This window comes from Leucoraja erinacea, chromosome 6 (genome assembly GCF_028641065.1).
Source record: "Leucoraja erinacea ecotype New England chromosome 6, Leri_hhj_1, whole genome shotgun sequence".
NCBI classification, from domain to species: Eukaryota; Metazoa; Chordata; class Chondrichthyes; order Rajiformes; family Rajidae; genus Leucoraja; species Leucoraja erinaceus.
The window spans coordinates 83,627,723-83,643,706 of NC_073382.1; the positions used below are offsets into that span (position 1 = coordinate 83,627,723).

Sequence of the window (15,984 nt, forward strand, 5' to 3'; positions counted from 1 at the left end):
CGAAGGAGATAGGCAATGTTTCAGGGTTTCGGCCCAAAACGTTGCCTATTTCCTTCGCTCCATAGATGCTGCTGCACCCGCTGAGTTTCTCCAGCATTTTTGTGTACCTGAAAAAATTAACACCATACTACTTGAAACAGTGGAGATATGACATTTTTAATGTTCTGTGCTGAAATCTCTCCAGTATTGTAAAAATACACATATGTCTTTTACTTGCGTTGCCACTTTCAAGGAACTATGGACTTGGACCCCAGAATCCCTCTGTACATCAATGCTTAATCATCATCTTTCACTCAACAATTACTTGTCAAACTAGGGTAAGAGCTGACACATTTTATATTATTCCAATATTTACACTCTGTTGTATTCAGCACAGAACATTTTAAACTATCCTTACAATTATAAATTCCCCAAAGTTCCTGTACAGCCCCAGTATTTTATGTCTATTTCAGATTTCTAGTTTTACCAATGTAAATTATATTTAGATTTTTCTTTTCTTCCTACTCTTTTATGAATTTGGGATCTTTTTACCGAACTTCCCCCCACATATGTTGTGGATGACCATTTAGAGTTTAGTTCACACACGAGTGTCTACTCATACCAGACCAACTGATCTTATTAATAATATGCTCAATTTCTGAGGAATTTATCATAAATGATAAATCAAGCAATTGAATTGGATTATTGATGATGATGTACAAATAAATATTGCTGAACTCGCCAGCTGGGAAGTTGAGATTGGTCAATTGCATTGGACGATGAGCAGAGTTTGCAATAGGGCACCGCTCCGGTGTAAATCTAATGACACGATCGCAACTCCGCAGTTGGAATTTACCATCTACAGCCACCAGCACTGCTGTCTGTCCTTTCATTTCGTGACTAATCATCGCCTCGTCGACATCATTCCCGACATGCAACCCATTGCGTATCATCCACTCCCGGTTTCCAATCGACACAGAGTACGTCTGGGAAATCACTGTTCCTAAAGGTGGTAACAAATAGCTCGGTACTCAATAAATAATATCATCATTATTCAGGGAACATGTGGCATAAAAGGTTGTCAGGGAGATGGCAAGAAAGGCACAGCAGGGTCTGAGTGATGCATTTCCTTCAAGGATTATTTTAACAACCTTCAACACCTTTTGCACACTGTAGTGCCAAACAGGTTTTTTTTCCACATGCCACATGGTTAAACAGTGTGATAGAACATGGAACAGTACTATATAGAAAGGCCCTTCGGCCCACAATGTCTATACCGAACATGATGCTGTGACCTGCTTGCAAAACTCCCAAAAGTGGTCTAAGAAAAGTCCTATAAAGCTGTATGATGACTTCCTGACTTTTATATTGTTGAGTATAGAAGTTGGCATGTAATGTTAAAATTGTACAAGGCATTGGTGAGGCCAATTCTGGAGTATGGTGTACAATTTTGGTCGCCTAATTATAGGAAGGGTGTCAACAAAAATAGAGAGAGTACAGAGGAGATTTACTAGAATGTTGCCTGGGTTTCAGTAACTAAGTTACAGAGAAAGGTTGAACAAGTTAGGGCTTTATTCTTTGGAGCGCAGAAGGTTAAGGGGGGACTTGATAGAGGTTTTTAAAATGATGAGAGGGATAGACAGAGTTGACGTGGAAAAGCTTTTCCCACTGAGAGTAGGGAAGATTCAAACAAGGGGACATGACTTGAGAATTAAGGGACTGAAGTTTAGGGGTAACATGAGGGGGAACTTCTTTACTCAGAGAGTGGTAGCTGTGTGGAATGAGCTTCCAGTGAAGGTGGTGGAGGCAGGTTCGTTTTTATCATTTAAAAATAAATTGGATAGTTATATGGATGGGAAGGGAATGGAGTGTTATGGTCTGAGCGCAGGTGTATGGGACTAGGGGAGATTATGTGTTCGGCACGGACTAGAAGGGTTGAGATGGCCTGTTTCCGTGCTGTAATTGTTATATGGTTATATTCAATGCCCCAACCAATGCAGGCATGCATACCATGTTGTCTTTTCACCACTTTGTTTACTTGTATTGCCACTTACAAGGAGTAAAGGGCCTGTCCCACTTGGCCTTCGTTTGTGTGTAATTTCCGCTACATCATTTACGTTTCAAGAAGCATGATGTGCACGTCGTGACGCGCTCATGATGCGCTCATGATGCGCGATGACATAGGCAGTGACGCACGGCCTTGTGTGGCGTCGCAGGAGGATTTTGTGATGCGTGACACACAAATGATGACCAAGTGGAACAGGCCCTTTATGGACTTGGACCCCAAGGTCAAAGGTCAAAAACTTTATTTGCCATTTGTGCTTACACACATAGGAACTCTTGTGCGGTTGTTCAGAGTCAAGTTAAAAAGACACACAGAAGACACATAATCTATAAAAACATATACTTCTCTAGAACTAAAAAAGAAAGAAAATGCCTAAAACCCTATATAAAGGGAAAAGTGAGAGCATTGTAAATTACACAAACCCTATATAAAAAGTGTCGATTGCATTGTAAATTGCACAGGCCCAGGAGACAATATAATATAATATAATATGATGTGCTATGAGGTAGGTCAGGACATCAGTTCATTTTGTTTTGGCCAAGAGTCTCACTGTGGCAGGGAAGAAGCTCTTAAAAAAGCGTGTTCTGTTTGTGACGATGCTGTCCGCTTGTCTGTGCCTGAGGTTGTATGTGCAGTTTTTGTGTTTAAGGTCTTCAAGGGCTCTTCATCCATCAATGCTGTTAAGGGTATTGCCATTAATTGTAATTTTCCCCTTGCATTCCACCTCCCAAAGTGCACTACCTCACACTTGTTTGAATTAATCTGCCATTTGTCTTTTGAACCAGGAATTTCTCCTGGCAAAAGTGAAATTCTAAAAGCCTGAATATTATCAAATCAATTCCTAATATTATTATCCACCTTTTACAGGTGCCATGAATCTGGCCAGCTAAAATGAGTAATGCAAGTACTCACCTTCTGCTCCAGTTATCTGCGAGGACACTGTATCGTGTGAGTCACGGATCTGCAGTAACTCTCCACTCTGCTCTCGCTCCTTGCTGGGACTCTGTTCACTTTGCTTCAGCACAGTTTCAACGTTGGCAACTTTGCAGCTGATGCCACAGCCTGGAACAGACTGGAAATCTGTACAGTGCCCAAGCACATCTGTGCCAAGCTCCTGAGGCAGGCCGGAAACATTGCCATAAGACAATAATCAAAAAAATTAAACAAAGACAGCAGATGCTGGATATCTGAAGTGAAAGCAGAAAAAACTGGAAACACTCGGCAGGTAAGGCAGCACCCACAGGAAGAGATTCATACCTTCCACCCACATCCCTCCTTCTGGCTTTACATTTCACTCCTCCTCTTCTCTCCTTGTCGGACACCCATTTTGTTATCCAGCCTTTGTCATACTGCCAATCATCCCCCCCCACCCCCCTCACCTGTATCCACCTATCACTTGCTATGTTTTGTTCCGACCTCACATCTCCTTCCTAGTTTTTTCCCCCTTCTCCGTCAGTCTGAAGAAGGGTCCAAACCCAAAATGTCACCAATCCATGTCCTCCACATGCTCATGCTGCCTGACCCACTGAATTCCCCGAGCACTTTCTGTTTTTCTTTTGCAACACACAAAGTGCTGGAGTAACTCAGCAGACCAGGCAGCATCTCTGGAGGAAATGGATAGACAACGTTTCAGGTCGGGACCCTTCTTCAGACTTTTGACAGGATCTGTAGAAGGGTCCAAACCCAAAACATCGTCTATCAATTCCCTCCACAGATGCTGACTGGCCCACTGAGTTCCTCGAGCACTTTGTATGCTCGATGGAGCAAGGAGTATTCTTTGTGTAGGAAGGAACTGCAGACACTGGTTTACACTGAAGATAGACACAAAATGCTGAAATAATTCAGCGGGATAGGCAGCATCCCTGGAGCGAAGGAATGGGTGTAGTTTCGGGTCGCGACCCTTCTTCAACTGAGAGTCAAGGGAGAGGGAAACGGGATATGGAAGGGTACAAAGAACATGTAAGGTGTGAAAAGAACAGATCAAAGCAGACGATGATCAAGGAAATGTGGAACGGTTCATTGTTGGACGAGGGGGAAGGAGGCAATGAGGCATACAAACAGTAAAATTAATCAAGAGGACGGTGAAACTAGTCGGAGTACTAGGGTGGGGGAGGGACAGAGAGGGAAAGCAAGGGTTACTTAGTTAGAGAAATCAAAATTTGAGGAAGGACATCCTTGCGATTGAGGCAGTGCATCGTAGGTTCACGAGATTGATCCCTGGGATGGCGGGACTGTAATATGAGGAAAGATTGAAAAGACTAGGCTTGCATTCACTGGAGTTAGAAGGATGAGGGGATATCTTCTAGAAACATATAAAATTATAAAAGGACTGGACAAGCTAGATCAGTGGTTCCCAACCTTTTTTTGGCCATGCCCCACCTAATCACCTCTAAAATCCTGATGCCCCCCCCCCCCCCCCTTGCTTTCCCTTGAGAGAAAACGGAGGAAATAGATATTATAAGGGTAACTTAGCAAAAGCTCTTTGAATCGCATTTCTAAATCCAATTCAATAAATAAGGTTCTCCCATGACCACGCGCGCTTCGTGCGACGTGCATGAAGAGCGATGGCGCGGTGATTATGTAATAACTACACAATAAAGACCTTTTTTACCCCCAAAAAATTATTTACTCAAAATAACATCTGAAACATAAACTACATATGTTTACCTGATGGAAAATCCAAAAAAATCAAAATCAAAAATTTGAACCCAGACCTCCTCAGTCGCGCTCAATTGCCCCCCCTTAAAAATCAAATTGCCCCCCTGTGGGGCGTACGCCCCACGTTGGGAACCACTGGGCTAGATGCAGGAAAAATGTTCCCAATGTTCGGCGAGTCCAGAACAAGGGGCCAGTCTTAGAATAAAGGGGAGGCCATTTAAGACTGAGGTGAGAAAAACCATTTTCACCCAGAGTTGTGAATTTGTGGAATTCCCTGCCACAGAGGGCAGTGGAGGCCAAATATCTAGGGTGGATTTAAGAGAGGGTTAGATAGAGCTATAGGGGCTAGTGGATTCAAGGGATATGGGGAAAAGGCAGGTACAGGTTTTTGATTGGGGACGATCAGCCATGATCACAATGAATGGCGGTGCTGGCTCGAAGGGCTGAACGGCCTCCTCCTGTACCTATTTTCTATGGTTCTATGTTTCTTACCACTGGGTTGTAAGGTGCCCAAGCGAAATACGAGGTGCTGTTCCTCCAATTTGCGTTTGGCCACACTTGTTTGAATTAATCTGCCATTTGTCTTTTGAACCAGGAATTTCTCCTGGTAAAAGTGAAATTCTAAAAGTCTGAATACTGACAGTGGAGGAAGCCCTGGTCAGTAAGGGAATGGGAGGGGGATTAAAGTGTTTAGCAACTGAGAGATCTCCTTGGCCTCGGCGGAATGAGCGAAGGTGTTCAGTGAAACAATCAGCGAGCCCTGTATCCTCCCCATTCCTCCCCCACCCTTCAGGAACTTTAACTTGTTCTCCGTCTTCCCTGGTCATGAGGAAGTGTCTTTGACCAGTTTTTCCTGATTCTCTCTCCGCAGATGCTGACTGACTGCTGAGTGTTTCCAGGTCTTTCTGTTCAATTTCACTTTAAGACAGCTGTCAACACAATGCAGAAATTTACTTGAACCACATGATATTAACAAAAAAAATGGGCATCTTGAGTAAATAAATGCCCAAGGATCCATCCATCACAGGGGGGGTAGGTGGCAGTAGTTAAGATGGTGCAGGGAAAGTGGGCACAGATAGAAATTAAAGAGGCAAATGTTACAGTCAACTGCTGTGGGAAAAGAAGTCGAGAAATATGCCCTGAACGGCAGGATTCCTGATGGGTCGGAGAACAAATAGAAAGAAAAATGTTGATCCACAGATCCTACACGACGTAGAGATGTCAGAGTTGTTCCTGGTGTAAAGCACGTGGGCATTGAACATGTGTTCGGACATGTTAACAAAAATCACAAAGTGCTGGAGTAACTCAGCACAGAGTGCTGGAGTAACTTAGCGGGTCAGGCAGCATCTCTGGGGAACATGGATCGGTGACGTTTCGTATCAGTCTGAAGAAGGGTCCCAACCCAGAAAGTCAACAATCCATGTTCTCCAAAGATGCTGCCTGACCCGCTAAGTTACTCCAGCACTTTGTGTCTTTTTTTGTAAACTGGATCTGCAGTTCCTTGCGCCTATTAATCTGTAATCACTCACGTCACAGCGGCCTCTACAGTCGTCTGTCTTTTTTTATTTTTTGTCTCGTTTAAATGTAGTTATAGTGTTTTTTTTTTAAACTGAGTATGTGTGTGGGGGGCGGGGGGTGGTGGGGGAAACTTTTAAATCTTTCCCCTGCCACCGTTGGCGGCCTCCAACCGGAACGACCTGGGGCTCCAGTCGCGGAGCTGCGGACTTACTTACCATCGCGGAGCTGGCCGAGTTCGGAGCGGGAGGAGCAGTGGTGGCTGAGCGAGCTGCTGCAGCCCGACGACCCGAGACCCGCGGATTCGGAGGCTTTTCGGGGCCAGCGACGGTGACTTTCCCGCATGTGCGGGGTGAAGAGTACGGAGCAGGGCCTTACATCGCCCGAGAACCCCGTGGGACACTTCCCACCGGGGGCTCCAACACCAAGAGAGCACGGCCTTGCATTTTGGCCGGGGACACTTACCATCGCCCGCCGGGGCTTTGATCGTGCAGGGGGAGAGATAAAACTTTTCCATCACAGTGAGGAGGAGATTCCCGTAAATTGTGTTGTGTCTTGCTTGTGTGGCAGCTGTACACAATATTAGACCACTTTGGAATACTGTGTACAGTTCTGGGGTCCATACTTAAGAAAGGATACACCTGGAGGCGGCGCGGTTTACAAGATTAATTCCTGCAATGAGTGGATTGACATATGAGGAAAGGTTAAGTAGGCTGGAACTCCACTCTTTGGAGTTTAGAAGGGGCGATCTCATTGAAACATATAAGATCGTGAGGGGCCCGGGTGGAGCACGGGATGTTCCCAATGATCGGGGAAACTAGAACGGACATAGTTGCAGAATAAGGGGGGCTCTTTTAAAACTGAGATGATGGCTTCTTCACCCAGAGGGTGGTTAATTTATCGAATTCACTGCCCCGGGAAGGCTAAAATTGTTTTTTAGCTGCCAAGGGGAGGCTACGGGGAGAGGGCAGGATATGGACCTAGGAGTTAGTATAGTAAGACTGAGTGCCTCCTGGACAGTGTCGATCGCCTAGATTGGGAGGAGGATTTCCCGGAATCCACTGTGGATGGGTTTTTATGTTTTTTTGTGTCCAGGAATCACGAGGTTCTTGGGTTGTGGAGGGGTGATGCGGTATAAAGGGGAGGGTAGTGTTTGTGTTCTGTGTCTTGTGTCTACTGTTTGTGGGTAAGTGTGTCTGTTTAGTGTTCAGCCATGAGCGAATGGCGGTGCGGGCTCGATGGACCTGGTGGTCTGCTCTCGCACCTACTTTCTATGTTTCTATGTTTCTATGACTGCAGAAACCAAATTTCGTTTGAACCTCAAGAGGTTCAATGATAACAAATAAATTGTATTGTAAGGAAATGTGGCTGAATTTGCAAAAACAATCATTTCATTCACAGGTGAAGCACTCCGTAAAAAATATTTGCACTATTTATAGGGCAAAGGAATTACTTATTAGAATTAGATCTGAAATCAGTAAATATATTTAGGACCAAAGACTTAAAAATCTGAAGTTGAGAGTTGAATGTGGAGAGGTCAGGAACAGGGTTGGTGGGGACGAAATGTTAAGGGCCTGTCCCACGGGCATCATTTGCACATGGGGCGCAGGTGGCACCATGCGCGCGTAATGCACGCCATGCACGCATCACGACGCACGAGTCCTGCGTCGTGACGCGTAAATTTTGTCGCGTAAATGACACGCAAATGACGCTCAAGTGGGACAGGCCCTTGAAGGTGGAAGAATTGTTCTTTGAAAGTAGATCCTGAAATTATCTTCACCTCGACGAGAAGAAAATGATCCAAACAGATATCTTTTGTTACTTGACAGAATATTTCATCGGGCCAACATCTTCATACATATTCCTGTAGAAGCCAGGTTTATACTCACAAAATAAAGTCAGGATTTCTTAAATTGAAACTAGATTGAGAGAAGCAGAGAGAACATCATGACTTACTTCCTTGCAGTACTTGGTGATGGCACTTCCAAGAGGATGTTCACTGCTGGCTTCTGCAGTGCCAACAACTGCAAGCAGTGTCTTCAGGGATAGTTGAGCAATGTTTCCCAGTACTAGAACCCTCATTACCCGAGGAACACCATGGGTGATTGTCCCAGTCTTGTCAAACATCACCACTTTTATCTAGAGAGACGATAGCTCTATTCAGTACAGTGAAATTATTAATAGACAATAGACATTAGATGCTGGAGTAGGCCATTTGGCCCTTCGAGCCAGCACCGCCATTCAATGTGATCATGGCTGATCATCCCCAATCAGTACCCCGTTCCTGCCTTCTCCCCATATCCCCTGACTTCGCTAATTTTAAGAGCCCTATCTAGCTCTCTCTTGAAAGCATCCAGAGAACTTGCCTCCATCGCCCTCCGAGGCAGAGAATTCCACACTCACCACTCTCTGTGAGAAAAAGTGTTTCCTCGTCTCCGTTCTAAATGGCTTACTTCTTATTCTTAAATACAGGTTATCAACTTTTATCAGCTTCAGTATCCATCATTTTCCAAAGAATATTGCCATTCACCAGAATGGATGAAATATTACATTATTTTGTGGTAACTCACTGCAGTCCCAGTCCCAGAACACAATGCTCCTGTGACATTTCAAACTGAAACGTATTTTTTTTTTTTTTTAAATGTGCAGCATTCTGCAAATAGATCTCACAAAAGTCAGGATGAATTAGATAGAGTTACAGTCATACAGCACGGAAACAGGCCCTTTGCCCAACTCGTCCTTGCCACACAATGCTCGATCTAAGCTACTCCCATTTGCCTGCATTTGGTCCATATCCCTCGAAACCTTTCCTATCCATGTACCTGTTTAAGTATCTTTTAAATGTTTTAAATAGTACCTGCCTCAACTACCTTCTGGGGCAGTTCGATCCATTTACCCACCACCCTCTGTGTGAAAAAGTTGTCCCACAGGTTAACAGAAAATCTTACCCCTTTCCCCTTAAACCTATGTCCTCTGGTTCTTGATTCTCCTACTCTAGGTAAAAGATTCTGTGCATTCACCCGACCTATGATTTTATACCCACTCATGATTTTATACACTCTAAGATCACCCCTCTGCGTCCTGTACTCCAATAAATAAAGTCCTAGTCTGTCTGATGACTAAAGATGGCAAGAGGTCTTGCCTGATTCCTGGTCTATGGAAACATTAGATTATAAAATATGGATCTTATAGAAACATATAAGGATCTTATAGAAACATATAAAATTATAAAAGGACTGGGCAAGCTAGATGCAGGAATTTTTCCCCCCAATGTTGGGCGAGTCCAGAACCAGGGGCCACAGTCTTAGAATAAAGGGGAGGCCATTTATGACTGAGGTGAGAAAAAACGTTTTCACCCAGAGAGTTGTGAATTTGTGGAATTCCCTGCCACAGAGAGCAGTGGAGGCCAAATAACTGGATGGATTTAAGTGAGAGTTAGATAGAGCTCTAGGGGCTAGTGGAGTCAAGGGATAAGGGGAGAGGGCAGGCACGGGTTATTGATTGGGGACATCAGCCATGATCACAATGAATGGTGGTGCTGGCTCGAAGGGCCGAATGGCCTCCTCCTGCACCTATTTTCTATGTATCTATGTTTCTATTAAAATTATGGAGTCAGAGTTATACGGCAGAGAAACAGGCCCTTCAGCCTACTGTGTCCATGCCAACCATCGAGTCCATGTGTACTCATCCCACTTGCCTGGATTAATTCTACATCCCCTATGCCTTTACATCCATGTACCTGTCTGATGCCTCTCAAGCGTTCTTCCTGTTCCTGCCTCCACCATCTTGTCTGACAGCTCGTTCTAGATACCAACTATTCCAATTTACACTACAGATCATCTTTAAACCTCCTACCTATCACCTTAACCTCTGCCCTCTAGATATAGACACTCCTACCATGGGAAACAGACAGTGGCTATCTACTCTAACCACACATCTCATAATTGTATACATCTTCATTATGTCATCTCTCACCCACCTTCACTCCAGGGAAATAAAGACCTTAGTAAAGGCACAAAAAACTGCAGATGCTGGTTTCCAAAAGTAACATAAAGTCCTGGAGTAACTCAGCCGATCAAGCAGCATCTCTGGAACGGACCCGAACTGAAACATCACCTATCCATGTTCTCCAGAGATGCTGTCCAACCCACTGAGTTACTGCAGCACTCCGTGTCTTTTTTTATAGAATGTCTTTTTAATAAAGTGTTAACTTAACACAGTTACTTAGTAAAGAATTAGGCAGTCAATTGGAAGTGTATTTGCTATGAATATGGTTGCAGATTAATGTTTGTTAAGCTGTCTGTATCATACATTTACCCCCTCCTCCAACTTGCAGTTTTTTTTACCCCAAGAAAAAAATTATCAGTGACCTTTTGACTGGCTGCATCAAAATATTCTTCCAAGAGTCAAAAGTCACGTGCATAGAATTGTCACATGCACTGACAATGGAAAAATGACATTCTTACTTGCTACAGATTTACAGACCCATTAATGAAATACACACAGATAATATGTAATAATCAATAAAGCAACAAATAAATTAATAATCAGTAATACTAGGTAACGAGACCACAATAGTGCAAAACCTTCTTCCCAGAATGGAAATATCACAAACTAGAGGGCATAACTTTAAGATGAGAGGATAAAGTTCAAGAGAGATGTGTAAGTTTTTTTTTTTCACAGAGCGTGTGGGTTGCCTGGAACATGCTGCCGGTTGGTGGTGATGGAGGCAGATACGATAGTGACATTGAAGACGCTTTTGGAAAATATGAAGGAATTGGAAGGATATATTGACTCATTGACTCTTAAGGGGTTGGACAGGCTAGATGCAGGAAGATTGCTCCCGATGTTGGGGAAGTCCAGGACAAGGGGTCACAGCTTAAGGATAAGGGGGAAATCCTTTAAAAACCGAGATGAGAAGAACTTTTTTCACACAGAGAGTGGTGAATCTCTGGAACTCTCTGCCACAGAGGGTAGTCGAGGCCAGTTCATTGGCTATATTTAAGAGGGAGTTAGATGTGGCCCTTGTGGCTAAGGGGATCAGAGGGTATGGAGAGAAGGCAGGTACGGGATACTGAGTTGGATGAACAGCCATGATCATATTGAATGGCGGTGCAGGCTCGAAGGGCCGAATGGCCTACTCCTGCACCTAATTTCTTTGTTTCTATGATATGGAATATCCGATAAGAGTTGGTATCATGTTTGGCACAGACGTGGGCCGAAGGGCCTGTTCTCGTGCTACACCATTCTATGTTCTAAAACAGATGTCCATAGGCAGCTTTTGCTGGTGTAAACCTATATTACCTTTCACTCGCTGGTTTTTCCAACTTGGTCACTCTACAGCCACTGACCTTGTGTGCCATCTCCAGCGGTTCTCCACCCTTAATGAGGATGCCATTTTGAGCACCGACCCCTGTTCCCACCATGACAGCCGTCGGAGTGGCCAGACCCAGCGAGCAGGGGCATGCGATGGACAGAACCGTAATGGAGGTCTGAAACGCGAATCTGACAATCAGCTCGGCTCTGGAGACGTCTGCGTTGTAGCCCTGAGAAAAGAGGAGTCGAGAACATAACATAATGAGTCAATGTACAGAAACAGGCAATGTCTCTGGGTGGCGCAGTGAGCTAGAAATTTAACTCAGACAATTCCAACAACAAAACACTGCAAGTGAAACTCGGGGTAACTCAGAGGGGAACACTCCTGGATACCTCAGACCCTGTGTTGCTGATAGAGTTGACGTCTCCAGTACAGTGTGTCCCCCGTGTAAAACGTGCCCTGTGCTGTTAATGCCCGTTCAGCATGCAATGGTATCTGCAGCTTCACTAGCGTGGATGGGGGGGGGGGGAATGAGTGAGTCACAATGAGACTGGTCTCCGTAGAGGGAGGAAAAGGGTGGGAAGAGGAAGATGTGGATGGTGGTGGGATTTAATCTGATCCAGGTATCTCAGGAGCCTTCCAAGTGACCTGCTCCTCATCCAACCTTGTCTTTGTATTTGGTGCTCTCGATGGGGCTTTGACAGTAGTGAGACCAAGATCAGACGAGATGACCACCTTGCTCAGCATGTGCTCTGTTCCCTATCACTAACTGGATATCCTGTTTTCCAGCTATATTAATTCTCCTTCCCATTCCCAAACTGTCCTGTCTGTCCTCAACCTCCTCCACTGGGTGAGACCAAAAGCAAACCAGAGAAACATCACTCCATTTTCTGCTTGAGTAGTCTACAACCCAGCGGCATGAACAATGACTTCATAAGGCAATAGTCAGACCACATTTTGTTTGGTGAGGAGTTTTGGACCCCATATCTGAGGAAAGACGTGCTGGCGTTGGAGAGGGTCCAGAGGAGGTGTAAGAGAATGATCCCAGGAATAATTGGTTTAACATATGATGAGCATTTGAAGGCACTGGTCCTGTACTCGCTAGTGTTTAGAAGGATAAGGGGTGACATCATTGAAACTTACCGAATAGTGATAGGCCTGGATAGAGTGAATGTGGAGAGGTTTCCACTAATGGGAATAAAAGGGATGTATCTTTAGAAAAGAAGAATTTCCTTAGTCAGAGGATGGTGAATCTTCGGAAATAATTGCCGCAAACGGCAGCGGAGGCCAAGTCAATGGCTATTTTTAATGCGGAGATTGACAGATTCTTGATTAGTAAGGGTGTCAGGGGTTATGGGGCTAAGACACGAGAAAAGGGGTTGACAGGGAAAGATAGATCACTATAGAATGGCCGAGTAGACTTGATGGCCCGAGTGGCCTAATTCTACTCCGAGAATGTATGAACTTATGAAGGTTGATGAGGACAAAGCCGTAGACAGTATCTCTATGGACATAAACAAGACATTTGATAAGCTTCCAGATGGTAGGATGCTCTTAAATCACACAGGATCCAGGACGAGATGGCTAACTAGATACAGAATTGGATTCATGGTAGGAAGCAGAGGGTGCTGGTGGAAATTTGTTTTTTGGACTGGAGGCCTGTTTTGCCTCAGGGATCAGTGCAGGGGCACATTACCATTGTCATCTACGTCAACGATTTGGGGGAGAATGTACAAGGCATGATTAGTAAGTTTGCAGAAGATACTAGGTGATATTGCTGTGAGTGAAGATGTTTATCAAAAACTACAGAGGAAGGTTGATCAACTAAGCAATTGTTCGAGGAATGGCAAATACAGTTTAATTCAGATAAGCGAGTGGTAGTGTCATACATCATGGAACTTCGGCCCACTTACCCATGTTGACCAAGATGCCACATCCAAAATAGTCCCACCTGCTCACATTTAGCCCATATCCCTCTAAACTGTTCCTATCCATGTCCCTGTCCAAATGTTATTATGGAAGGCCTTGAATTTTATTTCGCCTTCCATTATAGTGAGGAATGCGTAGGAGTCACTGTGGTGGATGTTCATGTTAAAATGTGTTTTTGAGTCTGTTGCGTTTGACTGACCTGGCCTGTAAAATTCCTCGTATGTTGCAAAACGTACATAGTGAATAAAATCTGATTCTGATTATTGTACCTCCCTCAACTACCTCCTCTGACAGTTCGGTCCATGTACCCACCACCCTTTGTGTAAGAGACTGCACTTCCTGAGGGTGCTCAGGAAGAATAACATCACTCAGAGACTGCTGCTGTCCTTTTATCGGTGCTCCATTGAGAGCATACTAACATACTGTGTATGCGTGTGGTACACCAGCTGCACAGCGGCTCAGAGGAAAGCGCTCCAGAGGGCCATTGACAATGCCCAGATGATTGTCGGCTGCCCTCTCCTTACCTTGGAGGACTTACACAGTTCCCGCTGCATCAAAAAATCCCAGAGTATCATAAAGAACATTTCCCACCCCGGACACTCCCTGTTTGAACTGTTGCCGTCAGTCAGACGGTACAGATCTACAAGGACAAGGACGAACAGACTAAAAAACAGTTTTTACCCCACTGCTATAAAAGCACTAAATGTAGCCGCCAAGGAACGCAGGGGCGAGACATACTAAGGGACTGTGGTACACTGTGAAATCGACAGAAGGATGGAGGGTTGGGTGTTTATGCGTGCTATTTTCGTGATATTTATTTTAGTTGTTTATCTTTTAATATTTTATCTTGTATGTATCGTTAACTTTTAGAAATGTTTGAATGGTGCACTGACTGGCTGACATTTTTTAAATTTTGTTGTACATGGTTCATGTTACAATGACAATAAAGAAACTATTCTATATTCTATTCTAAAAATGTTGCAGCTTCAGGAAAGTTAAAAATAAATGATTCCATTCCCCAAATGCGCTTGAAGCTAGCTTCTCCACTGGGTTCCATGTCCTTGGATTAACTAGGAGTCCCGGTGAAGAATGCACTGATTGTAAGTTTTACAGGACGGTGACATCTGCTTCACCCTGGCATTAAAACAAATGGCAGAAAGCCTCAGGGCTGGGCACACAGTGACAGGCACTGCAGGTACATACCGATAGGTGTGTCTTCATGATGTTGAAGTCAACATACCCAATGACAATCCAGGTAATGAGCGTAAGCACAGAAATGACAACAATCAAAGGGACAAAATATCCACTCAATTTATCTGCGAGTTGCTGAATTGGAGCCTGTAAAAGTCGCAAAGAAATATAAATGAAATTATATTTTCAGGTCAAAAATATCACTGCATACATCCACAACAATCATGGGGCTGCATTTACCTTGCTCTCTTTCTCCATTCTCTGCCACTTTTGTAATTTGTGCCAAATGAAACGAGGGCTTTAATAATTAGAAGGCTGTGAGCCAAATGCAGGCAAATGGGACTAGCCTAGTATGCCAACTTGGTCAGCATGGACAGGATGGGCTGAAGGGCCTGTTTCTGTGATCTATGGCTGAAACATCAAAGGAATTTTGAGTCCAAAATAGTTGTTTAAACTGCTCATCTCTTCTAAAATTATCTTAAACAAAATCCTTACTCTAAATAATAGCATCCCCGTACATCATTTTAAACAATAGTTAGTTTTAAATGACTCACACAGACAGGAACGAAATGTTATGCAAGATTTGTCACGTATTCTGATTCCCCCTCAGCTATGTAACTCGAGTTGAACATTAGAATGAATGACGATCCAACACTTAAAACTGGCATGAATCACGTACACATGGTGCATTCAGGTTTCAATATCAACAGACAATTGTGATTTTATTGTAATAATTTTGGATTTAAATACTTTGACCAATATCATAACTGCAGGATTTTTCTCTGATAGAAATGTCAGCACTGCAGATGCTATCTCAGGCTAAAGTACTTAATTCAGAATTATTAAGTAGATTGTACAGTCGTTACATAGATTGTTGCCGTTGTACAAGACGTTGGTGAGGTCACATTTAGAATATTGTGTTCAGTTCTGGGCACCATGTTATAGGAAAGACGTTGTCAAGCTGGAAATGGTACAGAGAAGATTTACGAGGATATTGCCAGGACTAGAAGGCCTGAGCTATAGGTCGAGTAGGCTGGGACTCTATTCCATGGACCGCAGGAGGATGAGGGGTGATCTTATATAGGTGTATAAAATCATGCGAGGAATAGATTGGTTATATGCACAGGGTCTCTTGCCCAGAGTAGGGGAATCAAGAACCAGAGGACATGGGTTTAAGGTGAAGGGAAAAAGGTTTTACAGGAATCTGAGGGGTAACTTTTTCACACAAAGGGTGGTGGGCGTATGGAACAAGCTGCCAGAGGAGGCAGTTGAGGCAGGGACAACAAAACAGACAGGTACATGGACAGGACAGGTTTGAAGGGATATGGGA

At 44.0% G+C, this 15,984-nt stretch overlaps 1 protein-coding gene across 3 annotated transcripts in view; it reads right to left on the reverse strand.

Annotated features, from left to right (window-relative positions):
* The window catches only part of LOC129698360 (copper-transporting ATPase 2-like), an 80,556-nt gene that overhangs the window by 22,232 nt on the left and 42,340 nt on the right, over positions 1-15,984 (reverse strand). For all 3 annotated transcript variants that reach the window (XM_055637465.1, XM_055637464.1, XM_055637467.1), the window contains exons 12-16: positions 14,667-14,801; positions 11,569-11,763; positions 8,174-8,356; positions 2,957-3,158; positions 836-982 (exon numbers count right to left, since the gene is read on the reverse strand). In XM_055637465.1, the coding sequence (XP_055493440.1) occupies positions 836-982; positions 2,957-3,158; positions 8,174-8,356; positions 11,569-11,763; positions 14,667-14,801 (862 nt within the window). The remainder of the gene's footprint in view (positions 1-835; positions 983-2,956; positions 3,159-8,173; positions 8,357-11,568; positions 11,764-14,666; positions 14,802-15,984) is intronic.